The sequence below is a fragment of the Oncorhynchus mykiss genome, chromosome 2 (assembly GCF_013265735.2).
Source record: "Oncorhynchus mykiss isolate Arlee chromosome 2, USDA_OmykA_1.1, whole genome shotgun sequence".
NCBI lineage: Eukaryota > Metazoa > Chordata > Actinopteri > Salmoniformes > Salmonidae > Oncorhynchus > Oncorhynchus mykiss.
Genome location: NC_048566.1, coordinates 89,506,385 through 89,529,088, shown reverse-complemented (window position 1 = coordinate 89,529,088; position 22,704 = coordinate 89,506,385). Strand labels below are relative to the sequence as shown.

The 22,704-nt window shown below is 40.1% G+C and overlaps 1 protein-coding gene across 1 annotated transcript; it reads left to right on the top strand.

The window, feature by feature from the left end:
• Positions 1 to 284: 284 nt before the first annotated feature.
• gpia (glucose-6-phosphate isomerase a) lies at positions 285 to 22,465 on the top strand. The gene is made up of 18 exons (XM_021576280.2): positions 285 to 540; positions 1,959 to 2,049; positions 6,162 to 6,230; positions 6,850 to 6,969; positions 7,624 to 7,707; positions 10,762 to 10,908; positions 11,206 to 11,277; positions 11,487 to 11,531; positions 11,648 to 11,701; positions 12,657 to 12,717; positions 12,914 to 12,957; positions 13,096 to 13,248; positions 13,825 to 13,954; positions 14,119 to 14,195; positions 14,477 to 14,605; positions 14,874 to 14,949; positions 21,815 to 21,881; positions 21,976 to 22,465. Exons 1-18 carry the CDS (start codon positions 422 to 424, stop codon positions 22,097 to 22,099), a joined length of 1,662 nt encoding a protein of 553 aa, XP_021431955.1. The 5' UTR covers positions 285 to 421; the 3' UTR covers positions 22,100 to 22,465.
• The last annotated feature ends 239 nt before the right edge of the window (positions 22,466 to 22,704 follow it).

Sequence of the window (22,704 nt, the reverse complement as noted above, 5' to 3'; positions counted from 1 at the left end):
TCAATGAATTATAAAGCCTTTATGTGCGTTGTTTTTTTTATTATAATATACGTTCTTCAAAATTCATAAAAATGGATGTGAGGTGATGAGATCATATAACAAAAGGTATAAGATTTCCTAAGCCTGTGTTTACCACAGACGCTATTTTAGGCGTTTATATAAAAACCTTACAAAATCACAATTTCCCCCATAGACTTTGTCCAACTACTAAAAAGACGCCATTGCTATCAAGACGACTGATTTAACTGAATTTGTCCGTCTCCACACGACACTCGCTGTGCGACCTACGTCATCAATTTGGGCAGCAGGCGTGTCCGCATAGCCCGTTCTTATTCCCCAGCCTCTCACACTGAATTGCCCTTTCATCCTACACGCACGGAAGTGGGGTTTTAACGCGATCATTATCAATTCAACCGCCAACATGGGACTTTCAAGTGATCCACATTTCCAGAAACTTGAACAATGGTACAAATCCAAAGCTGGGAACCTCAACATGAGGGACATGTTTGAGGCTGACAAGGATAGATTCAGCAAATTTAGGTAAGTAAGCTTTCGATTGTTATTATGACCAATAGCCGATACTATACAGACATTTGGCACGGTATCTTGCATCAGTAACGGTATAGGTCAAACAATTGAATACGGAGCTAACGTTAGCTAGCTAACTACATCAATAGAGCCAGTGCATGGGATGCGTTTTTTTGTACACCTTGGTACCAATCAAATGTGAATCCATAACTAAGCTTTACAATGTAAGCAGGGAAGCAATAATAGTCATTTGTCTTTTTAGCTATGTAGTTATCTGGCTAATAGCAAGCGCTTCATACTTGTATGAGTACACAGTACAAGGTCATCGTTTGATCGATTTGTTTTTCCAGTCGTAAAACAGCTTAGTATCTGCATTGTGAATTGTTCATGTTCCATTTCGCTCTACTACACCCAGTTACATTATAACTAGCTATATTGTTATCGAGCTGTCAACTATATTCGTTTTATGTAGGGCCCCATTTAACTGGGTTAGCTTGCTAGGTAATGTTAGCCCTAACTAGCTAAAGCTGTATGCTCGCTTCCTTTCATTCAGCAGCTGGCGTTGGCTATCTACGTGCAGTTTTCCACATACATAGCCTACCAGTAGGCGTTTTATGTCTAGCTAACGAGGGACCTAAACCCAGTATAGACATCTTTTAGGTACCACTGACAAATTTACTGTAACCATCAAGATTGCTGTCACGACGTTCTAACGGAGGGGTCTGAAGTCGCACGTACGCCAGCCGTTAAGCAACAAGGCTAGCTAGCTACGCCCCTACAATAAAACCTGCACCATCTTCCGTTATCAAATCCAACTTTATTTGTTACATGCGTCGAATACCACAAGTGTAGACCTTACCGTGAAATGCTTACTTGCAAGCCCTTAACCAACTGTGCAGTTCAAGAAGAGTTAAGAAAATATTTATCAAATAAACCAATGTAAAAATAAAAATGTTTTTATTATATTTAAAATAAAGTTGCATAACAATAACGAGGCTATATACAGTGGGTACCGGTACCAAGTCAGTGTGCAGGGTACAGGTTAGTTGAGGGAATGTACACATGTAGGTAGGGGTGAAGTGACTATGCATAGATGATGATAAACAGCGAGTAGCAGCGTACAAAACAAATGAGTGGGGTCAATGTAAATAGTCCAGTGTCCATTTGATTAATTGTTCAGTGGTCTTGTGGCTTGGGGTAATACAAATGTTAATACAATTGTGTACCTTGTCTATCCAAGCCACACTGTAGCACTGCAACACATACAGTCAGTAACACGTAATCTTGTTACAATTCAGAATAAATGATAAAATGCATCTTCCTGTGTCAATTACATCACTGTACATAGAAATGATAAGGAATTTGTTAGAAACCCTACTTGATCATTCTAGATTATTACATTTGTTTTCTGTTATCTCTTTCCTTGGTAGCACAACCCTTGAGACAGACGATGGAGACATCCTGCTTGATTACTCCAAGAATCTTGTCAATGAGGAAGTCATGAGGATGCTGCTGGCCATGGTAAACATATCAATGTTATGTCTTCTCATAACTATAGCAAACATCTAACAGATGTTTGCTCTCAGTTTTGACTCAATGGGAATGACTGACCTACGTCATGATACAGTGATATAAAAATACTTTAAAGTACTACTTAAGTTGTTATTTTTGAGTATCTGTACCTTACTCTACTATTTATATTTTTGACCACTTTTACTTCACTACATTCCTAAAGAAAATGTTGTGTTTTTTACTCCATACATTTTCCCTGACAAGCCAAAGTTCTCAAATCAAATTGTATTAGTCACATGTGCCGAATACAACGGGTGTAAGACCTTACAGTGAAATGGGGGGCAATGCAAATAGTCTGGGTAGCCATTTGATTAGATGTTCAGGAGTCTTATGGCTTGGGGGTAGAAGCTGTTTAGAAGCTGGACCAAGACTTGGCTCTCCGGCTTGCTGTGCGGTAGCAGAGAGAACAGTCTATGACTAGGGTTGCTGGAGTCTTTGACCATTTTTAGGGCCTTCCTCTGACACCGCTTGGTATTGAGGTCCTGGATGTCAGGAAGCTTGGCCCCAGTGATGCACTGGGCCGTTCGCGCTTCCCTGTGCAGTGCCTTGCAGAAAGTCGGTGGGCGAGCCGTTGCCAATTCCAGGCAGTGATGCAACCAGTCAGCATGGTGCAGCTGTAGAACCTTTTGAGGGTCTGAGGACCCATGACAAATCTTTTCAGTCTCCTGAGGGGGAATAGGTTTTGTCGTGCCCTCTTCACGACTGTCTTACTCGCTACATTTTGAATGATCCCTTAGCAGGACAGGAAAATTGTGAAATTAACGCACTTATCAAGAGAACATGTGGTCATCCCTACTGCCTATGGTCTGGCGGACACACTAAACTCAAATGCAGCTTTTGTAAATAATGTCTTATTGTTGGAGTTTGCCCCTGGCTTTCTGTACATTTTAAAAACAAGAAAATGGTGCTGTCTACTTTTCTTTTTTATAAGGAATCTGAAATGATTTATACTTTTACATCTACTTTTGATACTTAAGTATATTAAAAACCAAGATTAAGTCCAAGTTTACCATCCAACAACTAATATATATAGACAGCTTTCCTTTGGATAATTCGCAATGCAAACTGCATAGCATTTCACAATGGATTTGCAATTCTTCCAATGCGCTGCGTGCGTAATCACACACAATATTATGTGAAATATTTTTACACAATTTCCATATCAACAATAGAAATTACTGAAAAAGTTAAAACGTTAGTGTCTCATCGAAGTGAAATTCTAGCTTGATAAATCAAATGCATTCAGTGATGTCTTTTCTCATTAATCAACATTAGCCCAACCTGCAAATTTGATAAGGAAAATGCATTTTGGCCCGTCTTTACTTGTACATTTGTCTGGTGAACCTCTGTGACAGCGCTGTAGAAGTCACAGCAGAGTCCCATGTCCATTATTTTATTCTGCATGGGTCATTCATTCAGAAAGCCATGGCACCCACCATCTCAGATTGTTCTGAAATCGTTTCTGTTGTTAGAAACATAAGATTAGCATTCCTGAAACATTATTTTTGATTTTTATAATCCTCGATAAATATAGTACCTGACATTTGATTTGACCATAATTCTTCCTAACATTGAGTAAGACATTAGGAATCTAATAAAATGATCAAAAGCCACCCGCGGACCCCGGACCCGTCACCCCAACAACCAGTGTTTAGAGAAATTAGCCATTGAAGTCGCTTACATTATTTACCCTAAATTCGTGTGAAAGTATAATGTTTTGCCCACTAGATGCTGCTGTTCCTGCTACTACCACCACTCTCGTTTATCCATTTAGCTGGTCGCTTGTGTTCATTAAATGTTTCACACCATTTTTCTTTGCAACTTTGGTTAGAAAACCAATGGCTTTTGTTGCCTGGCTAACCAAACTCCTTGTGCCGGTCAAACACTACTCCAAGCCCACAGATGTTAGGTTCTTCTCCGCATTGAGTCTGGATCTGAGTACCTCCCTGGCGATAACTAGAACGCAAACTCTTTCCAACCGTTCTGATTGGTCCCAGAAACCGACACACACGGGTAATGCGCCATTTTGAAAATGTGTCATTGGCTTTGATACGCTGATTGGTGATTTTACTTTATTTTGTACAAAACTCTTCATTTTGATGTCACCGCAAATAACTTCAACGATGGTGGTCTCAGACTGAAATATGTAGCGAATATAGAGCAGCGGAAGAATTCAGTTTGAGTCATCAGGCAATAGCTTTTTAAAATTATGAAAAGAAATTGTGTGGTGAAGTTAGTCCACCATAAAAGTAATTCAGAAATGGGCTAGTGGCTAAAATGTTGTGACAACCCTCATACAATTATTTGGCAGTTGTATCATTATATGTTTTTCACAAAAAATATTAGCAAACATCTCTATATGTAGTGTGATTTAATAAAATGTACCTTTAAAAAAAAAAAAACAACACCATTACAAAACAGTGTGTTTGGTACTTTATTGGTTTGCTTGTTTGCCAGGAATGGTCTTATTAATCCAGACCTTTAAGAGGGGCTGTTTCCTCGACACACATAAAGCCCAAGAGAAGGACAAACTGAATTGCTTTCATGGTAGACTCATTTCTTCTGATTAGTGTTGGGTACTAACTTCTAAACATCCTTATTCATGTTACCATATTAGAAATGAGGGCATGGAAATCTACTAAGTGAGAAAGGACATGCTATTGATTTAATCCAGGTAAGTTGACTGAGAACACATTACAGCAACAACCTGGGGAATGATTACAGGGGAGAGGGGATGAACAAGCCAATTGTAAGCTGGGGATGATTAGGTGACCATGATGGTATGAGGGTCAGATTGGGAATTTAGCCAGGACACCAGGGTTAACACCCCTACTCTTACAATAAGTGCCATGGGATCTTTAGTGACCGCAGAGAGTCAGGGCACCTGTTTAACATCCCATCTGAAAGACGGCTCCCTACACAGGTCAATGTCCCCAATCACTGCCCTGGGGCTTTGGGGTATATATATACTTTTAGACCTGAGGAAAGGGTGCCTATTACTGGTCCTCCAACACCACTTCTAGCAGCATCTGGTCTCCACCCAGGGACCAACCCTGCTTAGCTTCAGAAGCAAGCCAGCAGTGGGATGCAGGGTGGTATGCTGCTGGCGTGATCTCAGGTATCCTATGGAGAGGAGTCAACAGATAAGATAGGGCAGCCGTGAGTTGGGGAGGAGTGAGGAATTTGGGCCGAGGTCAGATGACGTGAGAACGATTTGAATGGCTGGAAAGGAATTCCCTGGCGCCTTGGTTTTTTTATGCGGTTTTAGCAAATTTATATTTTGAGCATCAAAACCACCACAATCGTATAAAAAAAAAAGCCTTAACACAAAATATATATATATATATTTTTTATATATAATTGTATTTTTTTTATTTGACTTTTCATAACAGCTTTTTTATTCTATTATCACAGGTTAAGCACTACCCACCCTGACTGCACATCACTGATGTGAATGTATCATACATGCACACAGCTGGCATGGCTCCAGCTGTCAACCCTCATCAACCTTAAGCCTCTTCGCTCTTAGTGAAAGTCTATTTATAGTCCTACCTCTGCATGTCAACTGATTATTGTGGTGCTAGCTACCAGATGGCTGTGAGACAGGTTGATAATGCAATGCATCTAGTAGCATTTAATACTTCAAATTGTCTCTTCATATTATAGTCACGTCAGCAATTCCGGTCCATTCCCCAACAATAGAACCCCTGAGAGTACACCGTTGACAAACACATTTGACAGATGGAAAATGTCCTTGTAATTGGAGTTTGGCCAGCCCACCCACTTCTATTCATTCATCCAGAGTATCATGCTAGACTAGTACCCTGGGAATGTGGTGAAACGGACATTAAATTCAGACCAACACTTCCTTCTTATGTTTAAGGAAGAAGGATTGCTAAAATCAAGAAATTTCTAGTCCTACCGGTATATGCTGTCGCAAATGCTACGCATGTTGTAATAACCTGTTTGTGGGCATTGAGTGATTGCAGATGGTAGCAACAATGTTGCTATTCAATGATTGCAACAATTAACTCTCATTAAGTTGAATCTTTCTTGTGCAGGCCAAGTCCAGGGGAGTGGAGGAAGCCAGAGACAAGATGTTCTCTGGAGAGAAGATTAACTTCACTGAGGTACCAGGACTACCTGAATTCTTTTCTCTCTATTGTGGTACTTTGCCTGAACATTGAAACTTTTTTAACACTGGCAGATATAGAAAATTAAAGTTGAGAAGTTCTGATTATACTGCGGTAACCTTGCAAATATAATCATTGTATTGTAATAACACTATACTACCAACGAGATGAGAGGAGGCTACTCTGAAATTTGACAAAGTAGGACACTCACAATAACTATTTTCTAAAGAGTGGGCAGTTGTTGCACACTTTGTGGTCACTATTGCAAAGTCATTCAGGGAAATCGTGGTTCCCACCCACTCTCCAAACACCACTCATGGTGCAATGACAACATTGTGCAGTCTCATTGAGGAAGTGATTGCATGTTATATAAACATAGGTATATATACACATTCGATATGTTTGCACATGCGAAGAATGGTATTCAGATTTTGATATCACTATTTGTATTGTATTGAGATGATTATATTCTATATTAGAGGCTTGGGCAAAAAAATGTTGCACTATCCCTTTAAGTAATAAACATCTTAGTCATGATTAATAAGGATGTTATAATGTTCAAGTTTCTTCCCCCTCACCTAACTGTGTGTGTTTCTGCATGTCTGCGCGCGTGTAGGGCCGTGCCGTCCTCCACATTGCCCTGCGTAACCGCTCCAACACTCCCATTAACGTAGATGGCCAAGATGTCATGCCCGAGGTCAACAGGGTCCTGGACAAGATGAAGGCCTTCTGTCATGTGAGTAGAGTCCAGTTTCAACTGTTACCCCAGCATTTATGCAAGGGCATCTTTACATAGAGATAACAGCTTCTACCCCCAAGCCTTAAGACTGCTGAACAATTCATCAAATGGCCACCGGACTATTACATTGACCCCCACTCCCCCCACTTGTTTGCACACTGCTGCTACTCAATATTTATTATCCATGCATAGTCACTTCACCCCTACCTACATGTACAAATTACCTCAACTAACCTGTACCCCTGCACATTGACTTGGTACGGGCTTGTAAGTAAGCATGTCACGGTAAGGTCTACACTTGTTGTATTCGGCGCATGTAACATATAAAGTTTGATTTGTTCCATCTCTATGCATCTATGGGGAAGTTTCCTGGACAACAGTGTCTGGGAAATTGCCAGTATATTTTTTTTATTGGGTGGTCTTAAACTAAATCTGAATGGATTAAAATGCAACACAGTCACTACACAAATGTAAGATTTGTGAATAAATTAATTCATATAGTTAATTAACTGTATTGTAGTTGACGTGTCAGCTAATGGCCGTTGGAAATAAGAATATTTGAGAAGGAGGTAGATTATCTCTCATTGTTTTTAAATTGAGATGTACGCACACATCTGACATGTGCCTCTTATTTTTTTGTGTGTGTTGCAGAAAGTGCGTAGTGGCGAGTGGAAGGGCTTCAGTGGAAAGGCCATCACTGATGTTGTAAACATTGGGATCGGTGGGTCTGACCTGGTGAGTGTGTGACTTACTTGTCAAACAACTATTTTCTCATTTCCAATCCATTGTATTTTCTAAAGCCCTTTTTACATCGGCAGTTGTCACAACGTGCTTATACAGATACTCAGCCTAAACCCCCAAAGAGCAAGCAATGCAGATGTAGAAGCACAGTGGCTGGGAAAAACTCCCTAAAGTCGGGAACCTAGGAAAAAGCCTAGAGGAACCAGGCTCAGATGGGTGGCCATTCCTCTTCTGTCTGTGCTGGGTGGAGATTATGAGAGTACATGGCCATTTAGACCAGATTGTTCTTCAAGACGTTCAAATGTTCATAGATGACCAGCAGGGTCTACAGCACCTTAGGAGTAACACCTTAGGAGTAAATGCGCCCTAGGGACGGCATGGGAGAGAGCGAGCAAGCCAGTGATTCAGCCCCTGCAATAGGATCCGAGGCAGAGAATCCCAGTGACGAGTAGGAGCTGGCCAGGCATAGACAGCAAGGATGGTTTGTTACTCCAGTTTCTTGCCAATCACTTTCATAGGACCCCTCTTAAAAAAGGTTTAGTAGTTTAGCAGATGCTCTTATACAGTGCGACTTAGAAGCACAATTAGGGTTAAGCGTCTTTGCTTAAGGGCACGTCGGCAGATTTTTTTTCATCTAGTCGGCTCAGGGATTTGAACCTGCGACCGTGTTTTCGTCTCTCACATGGATCGGCAGACCATTCAATAAAAAAACCAGCTCTATAGGAAAAATCCCTGCCTACAGCTGTTTGCTTAGAAATTCCCTGAGTAATAAGGAGGCCTGCGTCTTGTGACCGTAGCGTACGTTTAGGTATGTGCGGCAGGACCAAATCGGAGACAAGAATACCGGGAAGTCCATACAATGCTTATTTTCTTTTTTCTCTTTTCTTATTTTCTTCTCTTGTTCCCACGTATTTAAAACAATTCAAATGAAGATGTAGACGTGTCCTATTGTAGTGTGAGCTGTATTGGATGCTTGACTGAGTCATGCTGAATATTATAAACTGTAATGGTTCATTATTTGAGTCAGATCCTCTGAGCTATTCAATAGTCTCACAGAGCCATACAGTATATGGCTTTGGTACAGACCTGGGGTAACTATAGTTTTAACTAAGCTTTGTGGAAAGTAAGTATTTTTGGGGTGGGAACAAATAGTTACGATTTTAATACATATCCAACAAATATCTCAAAGTGACTACTTTTTAAAACTATTTGAATACAGAATTGTTTTTATTTTTGTATATATTTTTTTATTTCACCTTTATTTAAGGTAGGCTAGTTGAGAACAAGTTCTCATTTACAACTGCGACCTGGCCAAGATAAAAAGCATAGCAGTGTGAACAGACAACACAGAGTTACACATGGAGTAAACAATTAACAAGTCAATAACACAGTTGAGAGAAAAAAAAGATTATGAGAAATGAGAAAGCAACTACTACTAAATATTTGAGTACAGATCATAGGAAATTACTACTTTTCTGAAAATATTGGAACTGCATGTTGAAGATGTACTGTAAATAGAATGAATAGAGCACACACAATCTGGTATACTATTCCAAAATGAGTGAGGGGGGGGGGTAGTAGATTATTGTGTAGATCATTGACAAAATGACAAATCAATTTTAACCCCACTTTGTAACACAATAAACTGTGAAGAAATCCATGGAGGTGTCAACTTTCTATAGGTACTGTAAGTATAAATACGTTGACGCTCAACTACTGTATGGCACTTTCAACATGCCACTGAAAAGTTTGAAAGCCACAATTTTGAACCTCTTTGTCCATCTGAGGGTAAGTGTTCTTGTGTCGAATACACACTATACCATATTTCAAGGGATAGTTTACTCCGAATACAAACTAGTGTGATTTTTCACCTACCTTGGCTGTAGTTGATTAAACACGGTAGTTTGGGGATATTTTGTTTCCTTTTGACACTTCATAGCCATGTTTCTACTGTTAGTGTTTTCAGTAACACTTAACGTTAAACTGTTCTTCTGCCTCTGTAATAATAAAACTGTAATTCCTTTTGGAGCAACATTCCTTCTATCCCCCTTCAGCGCTTTTTATATATATTTTTGCATTTTATTAAATGTTTTGCTGGTAACTGCTGTTGTATTTAGTAGTTGCATAATACTTTGGTAATTGCACAGCAATTAGCAGAGTTATCTTATTTGACTTATGTAATAACAGTGTTGCTATTGTAGAGTTACTACACATGTATAGGAACTTGATGTCAAGTGTTACTGTATTACTTTGTCTCACTCATGAAAATATGTGTGTTAGTCATTTTGAAGCTGCAAAAGTGGTCTACTCTAATATTGAGGTGATTCCATGTCCCTCGTGTATTTAATTATAAGAGCCCTCCAAACTATGTGCTTATGATCATATATTTAGACTGATTCAACTAACTGTCATAGTTTTTGGTACTTCATCAAATATGTAGATGCCATCAAAGATTTTTTTAGGTTTCAAATAACTTGCGTATATTAAAATACCTTAAAATATGATTTGGTTTTCGGAGAGGTATTCAAAATCCTTTGAAATATAATTGGGTTTTCTGAGACCTGTATTTGAAAATCTAAGAAAATAGTTGACTTTTAGTTTAAACTCTAAACTTTCTTCTACTACCTTGAGTATTTGGAAAGTTGTTATTTTCAAACTACAAAATACAGCTGTTTTCTGCCCTGCTTTGGTATTACAGTAGTGAGCTATAAAGGAATTATTACTGTGCCGCTAAGCTCTGGTATAAGCAGAGAATACACTGCTGGGGTGTTGATGCAAAGCTACAGTATGCTGTAGGTGGCACAGTAGGCAACAGAACAAAGAGTATGCTTGAGCTGTTGGCTTGGTACTTGTAGTTACTGGGATTTGATTCAAATAATTTTGTCATGCTGTCATATCTCATAATATTGTGTATCCTCTCTAAGGGCTCTCATGTTGACAGGCTCTGAAGTCCTAATGGATACAGAAAACGCAGTTACATTTTAATTGCACACAGGATAGAGGGAAGTTGAAATGGTAACACCGTAATGTTGTGCATCCTCCTCTCAGGGTCCTCTCATGGTGACTGAGGCCCTGAAGCCCTACTCTAAGGGTGGCCCCAACGTGTGGTTCGTGTCCAATATTGACGGTACACACATGGCCAAGACTCTGGCCCAGCTCAACGCTGAAACCACCCTCTTCATCATCGCTTCCAAGGTGAGACTGACTCAACACACACACACCACCTCCTGTTGCCATGGTTACACACATCCTAAAGCCATAGGGCTCTAGATGCTTAAATAATTCAATGCTATAAATCAATGTCTCATTCAGTGCTATGGGGGTTAATAATCTGTGTGTACATTGTTGTGTTCTGGTAATGTGTGATTCATGTTTGAATAATAATTTATGGTTTGAAGCTGGAAAAGGTGGCAGGATAATGATGCTCCTTCAGTGTCACACGCTGTGTACTACTTCCACCGGGACTCATGTCACACTGTTGTCCTTTTTCAGACCTTCACCACCCAGGAGACCATCACCAACGCTGAGTCTGCCAGGGACTGGTTCCTCCAGACAGCCAATGACGTGAGTAGACTCCTGACAGCCAATCACAAGACACCTTTGTCTGTAACCAATGCCGTTATAAGTTCAGCTTAAATTCAGCCAATGATTTTAATAGTTTCTCTGCGGACAATACATCATTTTAGCCACACAGGTCAGTTTAGAACAGTCCAAAGCGCAGCTGGAGTGTCATATCACATTTGGATCGACTAACTCTATGTTCTTCTTCACAGCAATCTACTGTTGCCAAGCACTTTGTGGCGCTGTCCACCAATGCAGTAAGTGGCCATTTTGAATGACACTTTCCGCCATACATTGTTACCTGCCTGCCGACCGATATATTGCACAAGTAACTTTGACTGTTACTCTTTTTGCTGTCTCCCTTCTCTTCCAGCCCAAAGTGCAGGCGTTTGGTATTGACACAAACAACATGTTTGAATTCTGGGATGTAAGTATACACTTCTATTCACACTGAGTTAGCAGCTGACCCCCGATTTAATAATTGAATGAATCTGAACTAAAGTAAGGCTTTATTTTGCCAATTGACATGGTTTGAATAAAAACCATTTCTGCATTATTTTTCTGCTGGGAGATATTTTGACCACATTCTGGGTGTAGTATTTATTTCAAAATAATTTGGAATGCAACTGTTAAGCGTATGAATTTGTGGATATGGTATCGACACGTTACATTCTAAACCATAGACTCATGCGGTAAAGAGGTCATTTGAACTCGATCAAAACAATGGAAATGCCATTGAAACACATTGGGGAAAGATGCAGTGGGGGAAAGATCCAAAATATTCCTTATTGCTCTCCAGCAAAGTTGGCCTACATTTAGGGTATTGTTTATGTGTATTTCACACTATGTTGAGGTAAAAATCAGAGTAAAATGCTTGTATAAAAACCAATCAACTGCATTACAGTTAAAAATGACTGCATACCACCACCGATTTCTCTATGCTACCAGTTTATATGAACCGGAGTTAGCATTTAGCAGTCACTATTTAATCTGAAAAGGGACTACTTCTCAATGTTATGTAGCAAAAATAGCCAAATATATTCAAATCGGATTTTAGTAACCACATTGTGGGCCTGTTACAATACATCAATCATGACGAATATCCACAGATTTGTTGTATGTGCGCCAATCCGGCGTTCTTCTGTCCCCCATGGTCTGGTTTTAACCTCATCTGTTGGAAATGAGCAATGTTGAAGAATTGGTCTTTTTAAAGAAAGGATGCATCGATTCTGTGTATAATTGCAGTATAGTTTGACTAGTACACTATCAAGACCATTGTCTGTTTTTGTATAACTTTTCAAGGTTTTGAGTAAGAAAAAGGAACCTTGCCGCTCTGTAGTGGTTGATTTTGTGACTGTGATGTCATGTTGACTTTCTCTCAGTGGGTTGGAGGGCGTTACTCCTTGTGGTCGGCTATTGGGCTGTCCATTGCACTGCACATAGGTATGTATGTGTGTCTGTTTGTCAATATTAGAACTCTATGGATGTAGTGTATATTGCAGATTTGCGCTTTTTGTCAAATGCAAGAAGTTGGTATGTGAATTGAAATGTAATTCATCGAAAGCAGCATAACTACTACTAGTAATTAGAGTTTAAGAGTTGATCCTAACACTTTTTTCTACCTCTTGTCACCATGCAGGGTTTGAGAACTTTGAGCAGCTTCTGGCTGGTGCTCACTGGATGGTATGCACATTTCTCCCTCACATAGTGTCAATTCAACCCAACTATTTATCCCCTCTGGGGCAATTGAAAATAATCCCAAACTAAATAAATTTAGAATTGGTAATATGTTGTTAACAATGAATGGGTTGTCCTTCCCAGGACAACCATTTCCGCAGCACCCCCATTGAGCAGAACGTCCCCGTTCTGCTTGCCGTGCTGGGTGTCTGGTACATCAACTTCTTCCAGGCCGAGACCCATGCCATGCTGCCCTACGACCAGTACATGCACCGCTTCGCTGCATACTTCCAGCAGGTCAGGCAGGCGGCCGTACATGGGTTCAAATACTATTTGGAATATTTAAAAATACTTTGAGCGTTTGGCACGCCAAGCATGTTGAAGCAGGTGGGTGGGGTTTGCACTTTGGAAATGTTATATTGGTTCCATTCAACAGACAAGTCCGAACAACCGCAGCTGAAGTGATTTGAAATGATTTCGTATTTCAACCCAGTTCTGAGTAATACAAGCAGGCAGGAGCCAGGAATGGCCATATGCTAGGGCTGTATGGACGGGGCATCTGTTTGGGCTAGACAAGAGAAACCAGGGACAGGATCATGTTGAGTAGACAATTTGAATTTAATTGGATAGGTGATAGTAAGTAATATGGTGAAAACTTGCTGAAGCTTTTGCTTACACCTATCCAGTCTGTCAGATCTTCAAAGGGAAGGAAAATACTTTCTATTAAGGGTGACTTGCAGGTGCACTAGAATATAAGAAGGGATTCATAATCATAGATTACCTTACACCGCTTCCTTTCAATGTTTCACCTTTTTTATTTATGAAGCAAACATTTCAGTCTAACCAACAACTTTAACTGTCTTTCATCCACAGGGCGACATGGAGTCCAACGGGAAGTACATCACTAAAGATGGAACTCGTGTCAACTACCACACTGGACCCATCGTCTGGGGCGAACCCGGAACCAACGGACAGCATGCCTTCTACCAGCTCATCCACCAAGGTAACTGCCACACACCTGTCCTGTCCTCCAGACCCTTGTTCATAATATAGACTGTTACAGTATATGAACCAGTTGCTATTATATAATTCCCTAATAACTGCTGAAATGAGATTAAAATAAAACGTGACCTTTCTATGTAACCATTTGTGTGTTGACCCTTCTAGGCACACGTATGATTCCTGCTGACTTTCTCATTCCTGCCCAGACACAGCACCCCATCAGGGACAGCCTCCACCACAAGGTAGTGCACCCTCATGGCTCCCTAAATGTATTAGTACCCTAATGGCTAATCCAACATCCTCTACGCTTACACCCTCACTCTGCCACATAACCTATTCTATTGTTCAACCATCAAAACTGTCAACTCTGACTTAATTTATTCAGACTTGAATTCATTTCATTTTTTCAGACTAATATTATTTTTCAGTTAAACCCAGAATTATGTCAAATGTACATACAGAGTTTGATTTAAAACAGTTCATTAATATGTATGTTTTTGACTATACCTCTGGATCTCCATAGATCCTGATGGCCAACTTCCTGGCCCAGACGGAGGCCCTGATGAAGGGGAAGACTTCAGACGAAGCCAGGAAAGAGCTGGTGGCCACTGGCCTGGGAGGAGCAGAGCTGGAGCAACTGCTGCCACACAAAGTGAGTGGATCTACTCATCAGACACAGTTGCATTACTTTTGACCAGAGCCCTATGGGCCATGAGGCTCTTATCAAAAGTAGTGCACTATAAAGGGAATAGGGGACACAGTAACTGCCACACTTACCAGACAGACACTGGGCCAGTCTATAATCTATTGATGAAAAGATATGCACCATTTGATTGTTAGTGTTGTCTCTGGATTATGCTTTGATGTACAGCATGTTTGGTCAATTATTGTTGAACACTGTATTTTACCCTCAATGAAAGGTCTTCCAGGGGAATAAGCCCAGCAACTCCATTGTTTTCAAGAAGCTGTCACCCTTCATGCTGGGAGCACTGGTTGGTAAGTACTGTAGTAGCTGTTGTCATGTCAACAGCCAATCCCTGCTCAGAATAAAACCTTTGTATTTTATAATATTGATTTATAGAATCGTTAAGGAAGAGGTGCACATGTGCGTACCGATAGGACACATGAGTGAGTAGCTCCATTTTGTACCACCAAAACTATGGTTATATGTAGAAGCCAGACAACAGTTTTTAAATTAATTATTTAAAATCGATAGATCAACATATCCCCAAGCAACTGGGGGAGAGTGAGCGGTCAGTTATGTACAACAGAGAACCAATCAGTTGGTAAAGCGACTAGGCAACACAACCCAAACAAGCCATAGCTTCCCTCAGAAGAAAAGACAAGGAACAACTTGGAGATGCAAATGAGAGTAATGAACAGCTAAAGGTTGTCTAGGAAAACATTTGTTAAAATGCTCTCAATGCACACCAAAACAAACAAACTGTTACAATCAGTTGTTAAAGTAGATTAGCTGGAAAAATAAAGTAGATTCTATAGTTGTAGACATACAAGGTGTGCGCATGAATGAACAAGACAATAAAATTAGCCTTCCGGAAACAAGTTTGCAAACAGCAAGAAAACAGAATGAGACGAAACAACATGAGAATATTGTCCTTACCAGAAGATAAGGAAAAAGGAGACTTTTCCAGCTATGTGGTAAAACTGATATCAGAGGAGCTTGGCGTGGATATATCACAGAAGGATCTGGAAAGATTCCATCGGCTCGGCGTGAAACGGAAGAACACTAAATGACCTCACATAGTTCCACAGCTTGAGGATTACCATCAGACCAAAGTCAACATTCTGAAGGTACAAGGTGGAAAGGAGATTAAACTCCATGGCCCAGTCCATTCGATTCGTCCAGGACCTGTCTGCTAAGCTGAGAGAAAAAAAACCAATTCATTCCAATCAGACAGTCAGTGGAGGAAAAGGGAATTGAGTCTCAACTCCGCTTCCCGGCAGTGCTGTGGGTATAGAAAGGAACACAAAAGATGCAATTCACAAGTGCCGATGAAGCCTGAAATAGGCTGCAAGAAACCATTCCAGTTGAAAGAGAGCCCAATGCCCTGAGAGAACTAAGCTGGGCTACACTAGTCTACATGCAGCGATGCCCAAGACCAGCTTATTGTAACTTGAGGCAATATTTTTTTTATTTAACTAGGCAAGTCAGTTAAGAACTAATTCTAACTTACAATGACGGCCAGGAACAGTGGGTTAACTGCCTTGTTCAGGGGTAGAACGACAGATTTTTACCTTGTCAGCTCAGGTATTCGATCTACCAACCTTTTTTGGTTACTGGCCCAATGCCCTGACCACTAGGCTACCTGCCACCCTCCCCCTAATACAATCTAAACTCTATTTTCCCCAACTACTTCTCTAGGAAGTAACAATAGACATAGCTGATACCAATGAGCTACATGGACACTGAAAAGACAATACAAAAGAGTGGGCGTGAAGGGGTGTGTATGTGTCTGCATGTGAATGGGAGGGTGAATATGTGTAGGAGGGCTGGAGAGAATGGGTATGTGAATGCATAGGGTATGTGTTGCATGTGAATGGATGAGTAAGTCGATATATTGATGGGTGTAAATGTGTCTGAGAAGAAGAATGGGTGGGAAACAATGGGAGGTTGGGATAAACTTTACCAGGGTGGATAAGGGAGGGCAAAGATGGGAGGTGGTGATTGGCTTGGGAAGGCAAGGATGGGAGGTGGTGATTGGCTTGGATGGTAGGTTGGAACAAGCTTGGGTGGGGTAAATGGGAGTGAACTGGGAGGGTGAGGTGGAGACAGGTTGGCTTGTGAAACAGAAGGAAGGATTTAACTATACTACAATGTATTTTGGTGACTTGCAAACCTTCTATAAAATGATAAAAAGTTCTGGACAGATTAGGAGAGGATGTGAAGTCATTATTCCGTGTTTGTCATTTATAGTTAAGATTCAATGGTGATTATTAGTGAGAGTGGAGAGGGGCTTATGCGATTGGGACGGGTTGACTGGGAGGACATCAGACACTTCTGTGTGTGGGGCCCTCTACTCATCCAACTTTAGTCTCTCGGTGCACCCACTCTCCCCAAGTAGACCCCCAGCAACTATACTTTCATTTACAAGGTATTACAAACTGACCACAGTATTTAATTGGCAGTCTTCCTCCATTGTATGTACAATGACATAATCCACAGACTGTTGGTACATTAAGGCCGAAAAAGGCATAGCGCCTCAAAGTTCAAAAGGTACTTGCTCACACGCTCTATATTTTAATTATATCATAATTATGTATTCATACTATGATATTTAATACATTTGCAACCTATTTCTGCTTTGTCATTATGGGGTATTGTGTGTAGATTGACTAGGGGGGGGAATTGAATCCATTTTAGAATGTAATAAAATGTGGAAAAAGTCAAGAGATCTGAATATTTTTCTAATGCACTGTATACACTGAACAAAAATATAAACGCAACACGTAAAGTGTTGGTCCCATATTTCATGAGCTGAAATAGAAGATCCCAGAAATGTTACAAAAAGCTTATTTCTCTCAAATTTTGGCCACTAATTTGTTTACATCCCTGTTAGTGAGTATTTCTCTTTTGCCAAGATAATCCATCCACCTGACAGGTGTAAAATATCAAGAAGCTGATTAAACAGCATGATCATGACACAGACCCACCTTGTTTTGGGGACAATAAAAGGCCACACTAAAATGTGCAATTTTGTCACAATACCACAGATGTCTCAGGTTTTGAGGGAGCGAGCATTCCTGCTGACTGCAGGAATGTAAACCAGAGCTGTAGCCAGAGAATTGAATATTAATTTCTCTACCATAAGATGCCTCCAAGGTCGTTTTAGAGAATTTGGCAGTACGTCCAACTGGCCTCATCCGCAGACCACACCAGCCCAGGACCTCCACATCCGGCGGCTTCTCCTGCGGGATCGTCTGAGATCAGCCACCCAGACAGCTGATGAAACTGAGGAGTATTTCTGTCTTTATTAAATACCTTTGGTAAAAATAGAAAAGAATAGAGGGCCTAGAGAGCTGCCCTGCGGTACACCACACTTTACATGTTTGACATTTTAGAGAAGCTTCCATTAAAGAAAACCCTTTGAGTTCTATTAGATTGCAATATCGTGGATTCAGAGCTGAGGTTGAAAAACTCAACATTTTTTTCAACTACAGGTTATGGCCAATAATATCAAAGGCTGCACTGAAATCTAACAGTACAGCTCCCACAATCATCTTATTATCAATTTATTTCAACTAATCATCAGTCATTTGTGTCAGTGCAGTGCATGTTAAGTCCCCTTCTTTATAAGCATGCTGAAAGTCTGTTGTCAATTTTTTTACAGAGAAATAGCATTGTATTTGGTCAAACACAATTTTTTCCAACAGTTTGCTAAGAGCTGGCTGCAAGCTTAGAGTTCTGCTGTTAGAACCAGTAAAGGCCGCTTTACCACTCTTGGGTAGCGGAATTACTTTGGCTTCCCTCCAGGCCTGAGGACAAAGTTTTTCCTCTAGGCTCAGATATAAAATTTGACAGATAGGAGTGGCTATAGTCAGCTACCATCCTAGTAGCTTTCCAACTAACTTGTCAATGCCAAGAGGTTTGTCATTATTGATCAATGATAATTTTCCCACCTCTCCCGCACTAACTTTACAAAATGTTCTTTATTTGTTTTTTTTTATGCATGAATAAAATTGCTCACTGTTCATTTGTTGGCATTTCCTGCCTAACTTTGCCCACGTTGCCAATTACCTTAATGATTATTTAATTGGCAACATCAAATGGTTTTGTGATGAATAATCCATCTGATTCGATGAAAGATGGAGTTGAATTTGTCTTTCTGCCCATAATTTCCTTTAAAGTGCTCAAGTTTTTTTCCATCATTCTTTATCATTGATCTTGAGTTCATAATACAGTTTCTTCTTTTTGTTGAGTTTAGTCACATAATTTCTCAATTTGCAGTAAGTAAGCCAACCAGACTTAATAGCCACTCCTATTGCCCCATCTCTTTCAACCATACGTTATTTAAATTCTTCATCTATCTATGGAGCCTTAACAGTTCTAACAGGTGCATCTTTATCAATAATTGGAAGAAGAAATGTTCATAAATTGCAGCGTCTGGATGCTCCTCATTAGTCACATCAGACCAACAAATATGTTTAACATCATCCACATAAGATTCACAGCAAAATATTTTGTATGATCTCTCTTACACTTTTAGGCCAAGCTGTTGGAACTTTGACTTTCCTGGATATAGCCACTATATTGTGATCACTGTATCCAATGGGTACGGATACAGCTTTAGAACAAAGTTCTACAGTATTAGTACAAATGTGATTGATACATGTGGATGCTTGTTCCCGTAGTGTTTGTAAACACCCTGGTAGGTTGATTAATAACCTGAACCAGATTACAGGCACTGGTTACAGTAAGAAGCTTCCTCTTGAGTGGACAGCTTGATGAAAACCAGTCTAGGGTCAGGTTCCAACGGAAGTAGACCTCTCTATTTACATCACATACACTATCAAGCATTTCACACATATTAGTTAGATACTGACTGTTAGTACTTGGTGGCCTATAGCAACACCCCAAAAGAAAAAGCTGTAGATGTGCCAAGTGAACCTGCAACCACAACACTTCAGTAACACTTGACACAAGATCTTCTCTAAGCATGAGAGGAATAAGTCTCTGAATATATACAGAAACACCTCCCGCATAAGCATGTATTCAGGACATAGAGTTAATTTCTTAGCCATATTTTTTGCAGTTTTACTTTTGTGCCATATTCCAAACAGGATGCATGTTTTGGAATATTTGTATTTCACTCTCACTCTCATTTAGGTTAGTATTGTGGAGTAACTACAATGTTGTTAATGCTTTCTCAGTTTTTCTCTATCACAACCATTAAACTATGTAACTGTTTTAGTGACCATTTGGCATTATGGTGAAATCCCTGAGCGGTTTCCTTCCTCTCTGGCAACTGAGTTAGGAAGGACACCTGTATTTTTGTAGTGACTGGGTGTATTGATACACCATCCAAAGTGTAATTAATAACTTTACCATGCTCAAAGGGATATTCAATGTCGGCTTTTTTTTTTAAATGTATTTTTTTACACCCATTTACCGATACTTGCCCTTCTTTGAGAGGCATTGGAAAACCTCCCTGGTCTTTGTGGTTGAATCTGTGTTTGAAATTCACTGCTCAACTGAGGGACCTTACAATTACCTAATCTCTGTATCCCACACATACAGATAGTCATTAAAAAAATCATGTTACACTATTATTGCACATGCAACTTATGTACATTTTTACTCCTGAATTTATTTAGGCTTGCTATAACAAATGGGTTGAATGCTTATTGACTCAAGACATTTAATCTTTTCATATTTTATTAATTTGTAAAAAATTTCTTAAAACAATTCCATGTTGACATTATGGGGTATTGTGTAGAGACCAGTGACACAACATCTCAATGTAATTATTCCATTTAAAATTCAGGCTGTAACACATGTGAATACTTGTGTGAATGGATGTGAATACTTTCTGAAGGCACTGTAACTAATGAAATTCGATACATACAGTTTGAAAATGTACGCTTAGTCCAGTATAAAGTAATGTATAGAATTTATTATACAAGAGACAACATTCACAAATTCTACAGTACAACAGCAGAGTCATGTCTTAAGTGTAAAACTAACAATGACTCAATAATCCATGCCTTTTGGGAATGCTATAAAGTCAAAGTTATGGGCGGAGTTAGAAAGTAATACAGAAGTATCAAATCACATTTATTTATATAGCCCTTCGAACATCAGCTGATATCTCAAAGTGCTGTACAGAAACCCAGCCTAAAACCCCAAACCGCAAGCAATGCAGGTGCAGAAGCACGGTGGCTAGGAAAAACTCCCTAGAAAGACCAAAACCTAGGAAGAAACCTTGAGAGGAACCAGGTTATGAGGGGTGGCCAGTCCTTTTCTGGCTGTGCCGGGTGGAAATTATAACAGAACATGTGATTATTATTATTTGACCCTGCTGGTCATCTATGAACATATGAACATCTTGGAGAACATGGCCAGGGATCTAACATTAAGTAGCCCTATTTTGAGATGTATCACTAGCTCTTTCAACAATGGCAGGAATGGAGGAGGTCTTTATCCTAGTGAGATTGCTAAGGCGAACACCGCCATGTTTAGTTTTGCCCAACCTAGGTTGAGGCACAGACACGGTCTCAATGGGGATAGCTGAGCTGACTACACTGACTGTGCTTGTGGCAGACTCCACTAAGCTGGCAGGCTGGCTAACAGCCTGCTGCCTGGCCTGCACCCTATTTCATTGTGGAGCTAGAGGACTTAGAGCCCTGTCTATGTTGGTAGATAAGATGAGAGCACCCTTCCAGCTAGGATGGAGTCTGTCACTCCTCAGCATGCCAGGCTTGGTCCTGTTTGTGGGTGAGTCCCAGAAAGAAGGCCAATTATCTACAAATTCTATCTGTCTGCATATTTCAAGATATGACATGTGAGGGTGCAGTGGGATACCTGATGGGTTGGACAATATTTTTCTCGTCAATCATCTTGAAAAAAATATATACTCAACAGGAAATCGACCAGTCCTCCGTCTTTAGCAAAATGGAAAGGTCAAATGCTTTATCATATAAATGTTGAAAGTGTGGAGAGAAACAAAATGGCCGTTTTGAGGCAATGTGGCAGAGAGTGATGCGGGCGCTGGAGATGGGGGTGTATGTATGTGGCTCTGGGAAGGTGTGATGTTTGTTGTATTTGTATGTTTTGTATTTTTTTATTTACGTTACGTTTTCTATTTACATTTACCGGTACTAAGTTTTCTTTTCTGTTTTCCAGCCATGTACGAGCACAAGATCTTTGTGCAAGGAGTCATCTGGAACATCAACAGCTACGACCAGTGGGGGTAGGTGTCAGCGAGAAGCATATATTTAATTCTAAATATATACGTTTGCCTATATTTTATTGTATATCTGTAATATTCTCCTTCCTACCCTCAGAGTTGAGCTGGGCAAACAGCTGGCCAAGGCCATTGAGCCGGAGCTGAGGGACAGTTCCGAGGTCCACACTCACGATTCCTCTACCAACGGGCTCATAAACTTTCTCAAGAAAAACTCAGCCTAATTCCTTCTCTTCTTCATGGCTGACCTTTGACCTTTACCCCCTGGCTGATCCCTATTGGAACCATACTATTGCCTGAACTATTCCACATTGTAGTCCTGGCCCCAACTTATAGCCCCTTGACCCGCATAAAAGAGCACTTTACAATTGTGATCACCAGTCTGTTTGAGTGTTTAAGTGAATTGTAAGATTTAACTATATAATTAAATGTGTATTACAGCTCACCTAATAATGGAATCAATCACTTTTGGGAGGAGGGGAAACTCTTGCTTAATATTAGAATGTGCAGATATTACTGTAGGTGACAAGGCCCCCTCACTCTTACCTAGTCAACACTGACTTACCAAATAAATGTAATTTGTCACTACACGGTTGTGTCTTGTTAATTTTGAGTAAATTAGGTTTTATATGCTACGTACACATGAGAATGATTTTCTGAAGCAACGTCCTATCTGTTTAAAAGTAAGGCCTACTTCATTTAATGGCAAACCAACTACATATGAAATGTTATTTCAGTAGCTATTTAAATATTTAAGTTTAATGAGTTTGTCTTGACTAGATGTTATGAGAAAGAATTTAGGGAGCGTAGTTTTTTCAAATACATGTTT

Excerpts from the sequence above, each read along its gene's own strand:
- gpia (XM_021576280.2), top strand. The coding sequence starts at position 422 with ATGGGACTTTCAAGTGATCCACATTTCCAGAAACTTGAACAATGGTAC. Across the intron at positions 11,278-11,486 it reads TCCTCCAGACAGCCAATGAC|CAATCTACTGTTGCCAAGCA; the intron begins GTGAGTAGACTC and ends TCTTCTTCACAG. Across the intron at positions 12,718-12,913 it reads GTCCATTGCACTGCACATAG|GGTTTGAGAACTTTGAGCAG; the intron begins GTATGTATGTGT and ends GTCACCATGCAG.